The following is a 9990-nucleotide window of genomic DNA, read 5'->3' as shown; positions in this document are numbered from 1 at the left end:
CAGCAGAAGGCAGTGCTTAACTGCTAATGCTGGGTTGCTCATATGTAGAATCATTTGGGGTGACGAGAACAATACCTTATTCCAATGCCTAGTGATTGAAGGAACTTTCCTACAAATTGGGTTGTTGTGTCCTTCTAGTGTTCATTTACCCTTAGCGCGCCTTTGGGCTCAGTTGTTACGTTCGTCGGAATAAACTTAAAGTCCGCCAGTGTCTGTACCTCTATCGTAGTGTGTCTGGGTTAGGCAAGGTAGTTCGAAATGATGATGACTGCGTGCATCTGAAGGTATAACTTGAGCTTTCGGGTTGCAATGACTAAAGTTAAAGTCAGCTTCGATGAGAGCTTTTGAATTGTGGAATACAGGCAATAGGCCCCCAGCTCTTCTTGTATCAGGTAGAGCTTACTAAAAACACCAATTTAGGGAATACAGGTAGTCGGGCCCCTAGCTTTTCTTGTATGAGGGGCAAAGTTTAATGCTGCTTTAGATATGGCCAAGCATGTAAATAAGTCATGCACTGCTTTTGGATTGGATAGTAGAAAGGTGATGTCAAGTACTTCTTCAAGTCCTAGAATGCTTTCTCGCACTTGTCATCATATTTGTCTTGTTACTCCTTCACGATTGCCTAAAAAAAAAGGCTTACATCGGTTAGTGGATCAAAAAGGAAAAGGGTTGAGTGTGATTTAGGCTTACATCAGTTAATGGATCACAAGGCGAAATAGTTGTTATTCCTTCAGGATTGCCTGAAAAAAAATCTTACATCAGTCGGTAGATTGCTAGGGGAAATGGTTAAGTGCAGCTGCTCATGTGGTTAGACATTGTACCTCTTTCGAAGTAGTGTGGCACTTCATATCCAGAATCACTCGAATCTTTTTTGGATATGTGCTTGGCAAGGTTGAGCTTCGTCGATGGTTCCAATGCGCTAGAATCCGTGCAGCTACTAAGTTAGGAGTGTTTCTACTTCCTTTTGAATTTGCCTCTGCCGGGGCAGCTACAACGAAACTTTCAGCTGCCCTCGGTCGTGACTTATTGCTTTAGGTTGCCTTTCTCTGCGCTCGACTCATTAATGTTATGGTTACGGTGCATGGGGTTTGTTTTTGGCAGGCGACGGGGTTGTCTGTGGTTTCGCTAAACATAGGTTACTAGTTGAACTTGAGCTAGATTGAGTGACTATTTTTCGCCATCCGTTGTGTTGCCTGCTCCGATGTGAGGTGAGGGATGCTTCTTGCAGGCTAAGTCGCGAATGAACATTTCACTTGCAATGTTGTCCATGCTGATCATTAGAGTGTGGCCCCAACAATGAGTGTATGTATGTCTGCCTATGAGCTTAGTCGAGAATGCATGCTTCTCTTAGCGCTTAAACGAGAGTCTTCAGTATCCCAAGAGCCCAGGTGGGTGTGTACACTACCAAAAAGCTCGGATTGTAGCTGGCTGAGGGACTACTTATTGGGACGTCATTGGAGAGGAATGTCGTCTACCTTTATCTTACTTTGGGACACCTCGTTTGGGGCATGCTGCATTTTAGTGCGCTGCAAGAGCTGATTCACTAAGGTCATTTGCTACACTAGGGCGCTTCAACTCTACGATCCTGTCGGGATAGATGTTGTTCCGTATTTGGGGTGGAAGAGCTTGGAAGGTATGCACCTTCATGAGTGGTAGAAGTGTAACAGACTCCGGGTGCGAGATTCAAGCCAAGAAAGATCAAATTTATAGAAAGCGTCGGACCAATCCTTGTTTGTATTTGGTAAATTCTAGTCTTAAGTGTTTGGCTTTCCTTGTCAAATATTGTAATTGAACCTCACACACCCTAAATCTAGCTTTAGGATATACTTTGTTATGGGTTGTTGCTGCTAGATGAAATGTTCAAGAATTGGCACATTTCACCTCAAAAGGTTTGTTCATGCTTGTGCATTTCATATCTGTATTTGTGTTGCATTTTGTCTAGTTTAATTATCTAGTTGGTTTTGCGCACTGATTTCCAGCTGTATAGGCACACAAATTAAGATAGCTCACATAGGCTGACTGACACCTTTTTACTATAGTCAGTTTCTAGCCACTAATCTACCTAGATCTCTTTTGCAGCCGGCATGTGTCCTTGGGATAAGTTGACTGATGGAAAATCTAATTGCCTTGGGTATATTTGTTCTCTAGGGTTTCAGTTTGAACTTAGGGGTTTAGAATTTATTTTTAGAGAGAGAGAGAGAGTTGCCTTAGAGGCCTTAAGCTTGCATCTTCTCCATTTATGAAACCCTAACTACCAAACCTTCCTCATGCATTAAACACTCAATCATTGTGTATTAGGGTTGCATTGTTTTAAGGTTTTGCATTAAAGTCTTGGTCTATTTTTAAGCTTTAAATTTGGTTTTGAACCAAGCTTTTGGATTCAAGATAGATTCTTCCTTCAACTATTTGACTCGAGAATCTGAATGGTCATTTGAATCCAGATTTCATATGCCTATCATGAAATCATATCACATCATTGATCGTGTTAATCTCGGTGCCACAAGGTGATGAGCTAAGGAGGAGTTGCCACTTCATGAAGGCTGAAGGAGTCCATCTCGTGTAAGGCAAGGTTGCACAAAGGTAAATGTAATACCCCGTATTTAAAAAGAATGGTTATATATGTGTGTGTATGTGTGTGTGTGTGTGTGTGTGTTATTTTTAATGATTCTATTAGATTTATTTTATGCAATAACCTACTTTTGATATGTAAAATAGTTTCAATGTAAAATCCTTTTTGCTACAAATTATTTCAAAAACTAGCTAATAGTATTTCATGTTCATATGTAATTAAAGATATTTTTAGTTTGAATTGGAGAAGGGGATTATGATGAGTTTGGCTTTATTTTTCTCACAAAGGCTAACTAGTGTTTTGCCAACCATTAGAGAATAAAGAGGAGGGGATAGTCACTACTCTAGATAGGTTGAGGTGGGATTCTATATCTTATAGAGTATGGATGTGGCCTTTGGGTATTTGTCCACTTTGCATGATAATTTTTGTTTATGACTAACTTAAAACATGTTGCTTTGTCATATGAACACATCCTATTGTCAATGATTAACTTCACATTTGGTGTGTTTCTATTGGAACACATAATAGGGCTAATGATTAGCTTAATATTTATTTTCTTTCTATTGGACCACATATCGTGGTTAATAATTGGTGAGGATTCATCCCCCAAATTTGGAGAGGTGTGATTCTATATCTCTAAGAGTTTGGACATGGCCTTTGATGCAAGGAATATCTTGCATGATATTCATTAATTCATGATTAATCTAACACTTGTTGTTTTTCCATTGGAACACATATCATTCTTAATGATTAGGACAACATTTGTTGCTTTGTTATTGGAACACATTTTATGGTAATGTTTGGCATCACACTTGGTTTCTTTCTATTGGCACACTTGTGGAGATTTTTTTGGAGAGGAAGATGTCATGCAATCTTTACAAGGAAGGAGCAAGAACCAACGGAGGACATGGAGAAAAGAGAGAGGAAGAAGAAGCAAAAGAAATAAAAATTAAAAAAACAAACAACTCCAACAAAAAGCCATCCTCCCTTTCATATTACCTCTTTATCTTTCTTAAACATACTATTAAGGCTTTAAGCCATCTTTCATTGTATTTTTAAGTCTCTCATATATAGTGAAATACAATGAAAGCAAACCCCAGTGGATGTACTCGATTTGGCAAACCACTTAAATCTTGTGTTGTTTATGCATTTACATTTTGAGGTCATTGTTATGAGAGCACTCCCACCAAACCATCAAAAATATACATTTACTTCCCTTGAGAATGCTGTAAAATAAGGGGGACAAATCCCAGAAAATGTATAAGAGCTTACCCAACATAATTGCTCTATGGAACTCAAATGGGTTTATGCATCAATATCACCTAGAGAGAGATGGAGTAAAATGGTAAATTAATATTTCTCAATTAGATTGTTGTGTGTTATCCGTACTATATATTATTGATAATATAATACGATTTTGGCTACTAACAATTTGATTAGTGTATAATAATTTGATTAATGTTGCAGATGTTATAGAGCATGTGATTATTGATATCCTTGTTATATGACATATACATAAGCATTCTTGTAAAGTAAGAAAAAGAGTTAAGATTGAGTTGTGAGGATATTCAAGGGTTGAAGTTTGCCTTGAATATAAAATAATGAACCTTTTATACGTCAGGCGTCGGGGGAAGGGCTTGAGTATACAACCGATTTGTTATAAATTAATGAAATCTTGTATATGTCAGGCGTCGAGGGAAGGGCTTGAATATACAATTGGGCGTCGAGGGAACTGCCTGTATAATAAAGTGGAAACTGAGAATTTAATTACAAAAACTGGGTTTAAGGGATGAACGGGAGTTAACTCATATTCTAAGGTATTCAGAGCTAAGTGGTATAAGCATGGTATAGGACGTGCAGGCTTGGGTGCCTTAGGTATGTGTTAGCAGGATTAAAAGGGAGTGAGTACATTCATCCATCTCATTTACATATATTTTATGCATTTGAAAGAATTGTTACAATTTAATTATTATTTTGTTGGTACTTTTTGTTGTGAATTAATTTGTGTACTATAGTTATTCCGTTGCGTATTCAATAAATTTTATGTAGTAAACTCAAGCATTTAGTATGCAAAAGTTGTTGACTAGTGTTATAGGATGTATTGTGTAATCAGCTCCAAATAATTTAATTTTAATTTTTCCACCATATCTTGGTAGTAGAATTTATTTTTATAGCTAAGATATGGCTCACACCCTAACTCGTGGATAGTCTTTATTAGCGGGTCAGGGGCGTGACAGTAAAGCTGCTCCATGGATAGGGATCTATGAATTGAGCTTGTGTGATCTTTGTATGAACCTTTGTTTACACTAGTGGATTGGACTCAGTGGAGAGTTCCCAGTTTTTTAACCTAGAGGTAGGTTTTTCCATCCAAAAATAGCTTATGTTTAAGTTATTTTTATTGTGTAACACATCTTACATACACATACATGATACATATATTTGTTGAACATTTAAATGGTATGTGCTCACAATCATGCTGACTTGACATATTAATAAATTGCAACGAACTACAGCCTTGCTGACTAGGATAGTTTTTGGGAATTGAAATTGGTATTTGAATCTTCAATTTATTGGCTAACAAATCTATCTGAGTTGAATCACGAGCTTGACTAGCTAGCCCAGGGGATTATATTTTTATATACAGGATATTCCACCTGGTACCAATTTCAATTGGTATCAGAGTCTTGCTCTAGATATATATAGAGTGATTTATGGGATTTGTTGGTATTAGGTGGAATCTCACCATGGACCGTGATCATGTCAATGGCTCGTGTAATACACCTTAATCCTTTGATGGTACAAATTATGCTGCTCGGAATGAGAAGTTTCAAATATTCCTTGAGGCCCAAGATCTTATAGTTGTTGATTATCTCACTCTTAAGTGGAAGGCTTTATCGAGGCTAGTCAATAGAGAGTCTGTGATTAAACAAAAAGGTGAATAGACTTAAGGAGAAATTGTTTTGGCCATGGCTAATAGGAAAGCAAAAAATGCTATTGTTCCTACCATTTTGTTTAATCAGTTTGCTCATGTTTGATATTGCACAACTGCCAAGCAAGCTTGGGACAAACTCTGAATTCTTTATGAGGGTGATAAACAAATGAGAGATTTAAAGCTCTAAATGACCTTTTCAAATTTTGAGGATTTGAGAATGCTTGGGTCTAAGACTTTCTCAGTCTTTTTTGAGAAAGTTGAAATGTTAACAAATGAAGCCTTGGGGATTGGGAAGCCTATTGATGAAACAATAGTTGTTCAAAAGATTTTAAGATGCTTGCCCAAGAGATTTCAAGTAAAGAAGGCTGTCATTCAAGAGTTTCAAGACCTAAATGAGATCAAGCTTGGAAAATTGGTTGGGAAACTCATTACCTGTGAGGTGGAGCTTGACATGGATGAAAGTGACTCCAAGAAAAGAAAAGAAGTAGCCCTTCAAAGTGTTGAGAACTGTGAGGGTGTTAGTGATGTGTGTAGACATGCCTCAGAAGATAATTTTGCCCTATTCATCAAACAATTCAGAAGAATTCTCAAAAACAAAGGAAAGGATTCTAAATGGTTTAGTGAGTCATCAAACAATTGGGAAAAACAATCTACTGGAGTGAAGCATAAAAGGTTCACTAGAAAAAGAGACAAAGGTTTGTTAAAGGTACCTGGTCCTTGCTTTGCATGTGGTGGAAATGGGTATTGTGCTGCAGATTGTGCTAACACAAAACTCCCTAGTCAAAAGTGCGAAAAGGCAGTGATGGTTGCTTGGAGTGATAACAATGATCAAGGTTATGTGCTTTCTGATGAGTCGTCAAGTGATAAAGAAAAGGTTGTTGCTTTTGTTGCTCCATTGAGGAAATGTCTCTAAGTGATGATGATTCTATTCTAAATGGCAATGAGGAGATGACTTTGAATGAATTGTGAATTAAGTATGATACACTCTTTGATGAGACTTGCTCTACAAAAGTGGAGAAGATTGAACTAACTAAGAAAGTTGATGAGTTATAGAAGGAAAACAAGTATCTTTGTCTAGTCAAAATTGAACTGGATGAAAACATTGGTTATCTTGAGGCCCGTGTTGAAGAGCTAAATGAGAAAGCTCCTAATTGCAATGACAAAGTTGAAGATAACAATGTCATCACTACTCTTGAAGCTCAAGTTCAAAACTTGCTAGAATCTCAAGAAAACTTGACGAATCAAATTCATGTGTTAAAGGCAAATAATGTGATGTATCATGAGGCTAACAAGAAACAGCTACTTGGCCTAAATGAGGCAAATGATAAAGTTATTTGCCTTACTATTAAGGTTGAAAAAATTGACAAGATGCTGAGTATTGGGAAACTACATGGTGACAAAAGTGGTCTTGGTTTTGTAGAAAGTGGCTTAAGTTCTATCCCCACCAAAACAAAATTTGTGAGAGAATCTAGGCTTGTATCTTAGAATGTCAAACCATGTCCAAAGACAAGATCTGTTCCTACGTGTCATCACTGTGGTGAAGTTGGGCATATTCATCCAAAATGTAGAAAATTATACTCTAGACATAGTAATTTGCTTAAGGATCAGGTGGATCGTCTCGTCATCAAAGTCAACAGAATTGCTCAGCTTGTTCATTCTTCTTCATCTGGAAATATTAAGCAAAGTTCAAGGTGGGTTCAGAATGACTCAAACAAGTTCCTTGTTGTTCTAAATGCTTTATCTGCTACCAAACCAAGTATGTGGTATCTTGATAATAGGTGCTCTCATCACATGACTAAAGGCAAGAAGGCTTTATCATCTCTTGATCTTTTTATTGGCGGTGGTGAAGACAAGTCTCAGATCATAGGGAAAGGTGATGTCAAGATCCTTGGATTACCTAAGCTTGAAAATGCTAGCTATGTTGATGGGTTGAAGTCAAATCTCATTAGCATTAGCTAGTTGTGTGATGATGTGGCTAATGAAGTGTGCTCTAAAAAAAAAGGGTGTTAGATTATGGATGAACATGGAAAGAACTTGATTGTACTTTCGAGATCTGGAGACAATTTCTACATTCTTGATGTCTCTAAAGTTGCTAAATACTCCATCTGCCATAAAGCTATTGATAAAACTAGTGTATTATGGCATAAGAGACTTGGGCATGTGAACTTCAAAGACCTCAAGAAGTTGTCCAAACATAAGGTTGTGAGAGGGTTACCACCTCTTTCTGTTTATGACTCCTATGTTTGCAGATCATGTCAATTGGAAAAGCAATCTACGGTGGCACACAAAAAAGTGATTGACATTGGAACAACTAAGCCTCTTCAATTGGTTTATATGGATCTTGTTGGGCCAATCCAAACCTTATCTCTAGTGGCAAGAAGTACATCTTGGTAATTATGGATGACTATTCTAGATTCACTTGGGTATGCTTTTTAAGGGAAAAATCAGATACCTTTCAACAGTTCTTCACTGTGTAAAAGTAATGTTGAATATTACTCTGTCTAGCCATCCTGCTCTAGTTAGAATCAGAACTAATCATGGAACCGAATTTGAGAATGCTCACTTTGATGATTTCTGTTTAACCAATGGCATCAAGCATGAGTTTTCTACTCCAATCACCCCTCAACAAAATGGTGTAGTGGAAAAGAAAATTCATGTTTTGATAAAGATGACTAGGGTGTTACTTAACAGCAAAAACTTGGCCAAGCATTTTTGGGCCGAGGCCATGAACACCGCTTGCTATATCTCAAATTGGGTATATCTCCATCATGGCACTAATGTGACACCTTATGAACTCTAGCGGGGTAAGAAGTGGTAGAGTATTTTAAAGTCTTTGGGAGTGTTTGCTACATTCTACATGATCGTGAACATCTAGCAAAGTTTGATACTAAGAGTGATGAATGAACCTTCTTGGGGTACTCCAACATAAGTCGACTAAGAGTGATGAATGAACCTTCTTGGGGTACTCCAACATAAGTCGAGCTTATAAGGTTCACAATTTGAGAACAAAAAGCATCATGGAGTCCATAAATGTCAAGATTGATGACACTGATGTCCTTCCCTCATTGGCAACTAAAAATGATGATGTGTTACTTCCCTCTTCTAAGGATAATGGTGATGCTTCTTGTGAGTCAAGTGTGGTGTCAGAAAGTGACAATGAGATTGAATCAAGCACTGATCAAGACCTTCATGTCCTACTCAAGGACAAACTAAAGTGGGCCAGAGGTCATCAGAAAATTACGGGTCTAATTGACAAGGTATTAGAACTCGAAGATAAATAGCTAATGAAGTTGCAAATGTTTGCTATGTCTTCCAGATTGAGCCTAAGAATATCAAAGATGTTCTAACTGATGAAGAATTGATCTTAGCCATGTAGGAAGAGTTGAATCAATTTGAGAGGAATGAAGTATGGTCCCTTGTTGATCATCCATTGAACACTAATGTTATTAGCACAAAATGGATTTACAAGAACAAGTTTGATGAGTCAGGAAATGTGATCAGAAATAAGTTCAGGTTTATTGCTCAAAGATACCCTCAACTTGAAAGTGTTGATTTTGATGAAACCTTCTGTCAAACTTCTTTGTGCTATTGCATGCCATTTAAAGTTCAAGCTTTTTCAAAATGGATGTCAAAACCACATTCCTTAATGGATATCTTAATAAGGCAATCTACGTTAAACAACTTAAGGGCTTTGAAGATCCTCACAAGCCAGATGGGGTGTACAAACTGAGGAAGGCTCTCTAACGTCTTAAACAAGCCCCTCGTGCTTAATTAACAATACACAATTTGTAAAGAAGGTGAAGTTTCACATTGTGATTGCTCAAGTATATGTTGATGATATTGTTGCTGGCTATAACTCTGATTCTCTTGTGAAACAGTTCATTGAAATGATGACCAGTGAGTTTGAAATGAGCCTTGTTGGTGAACTAAACTACTTTCTTGGACTTCAAGTCAAACAAGGAAATGATGGCATTTTCATCGCTCAAGCCAAATATGCCAAGAATTTAGTGAAGAAATTTGGTCTTGAATGATCAAAAGCTGCTAGATCACCAAAGAGTACTTGTGCCAAAATCCACAAGGACTCCAGTGGCAAGGATGTTGACTAAACTGTGTATATTGCCTTTATAGTTAGGGTGTGTGCTTAGTTTCAAAGTTGTCCTAAAGAGTCTCACATGTTGGCAGTTAAAAGAATTATCAAATATGTGGGTGGAACAACTAACTTTGGACTACAATAAATGCAAGACACTAATACAACTTGGTTGGATATAGTGACATCGATTGGGCTGGGTGCATTGATCATCGAAATAATACTTCTGGATGAGCTTTCTATGTTGGGAACAATCTGGTAGCTTGGCACATCAAGAAGTAAAACTATGTCTCCTTGTCCACAACTGAGGTTGAATATGTTGCTGCTAAAAGTTATTACACTCAACTATTGTGGATGAAGCAAATGTTCAGTGACTATTGTATCTCTTAATCCACCTTTCTT

At 37.4% G+C, this 9990-nt stretch overlaps 1 protein-coding gene across 1 annotated transcript; it reads left to right on the top strand.

The window, feature by feature from the left end:
- The first annotated feature begins 5688 nt into the window (after positions 1–5688).
- On the top strand, positions 5689–7460 carry LOC148694338 (uncharacterized). The gene is made up of 3 exons (XM_088700680.1): positions 5689–6375; positions 6555–6830; positions 7110–7460. The coding sequence occupies exons 1-3, from the start codon at positions 5689–5691 to the stop codon at positions 7458–7460; spliced, it is 1314 nt and encodes a 437-aa protein (XP_088556806.1).
- Positions 7461–9990: the final 2530 nt, after the last annotated feature.

The sequence above is a fragment of the Pyrus communis genome, chromosome 9, assembly GCF_041283825.1.
Source record: "Pyrus communis isolate YQ-2024b chromosome 9, ASM4128382v1, whole genome shotgun sequence".
NCBI lineage: Eukaryota > Viridiplantae > Streptophyta > Magnoliopsida > Rosales > Rosaceae > Pyrus > Pyrus communis.
The sequence above is the reverse complement of the archived record's forward strand: the minus strand, read 5'-3'. Positions and strand labels throughout refer to the sequence as shown.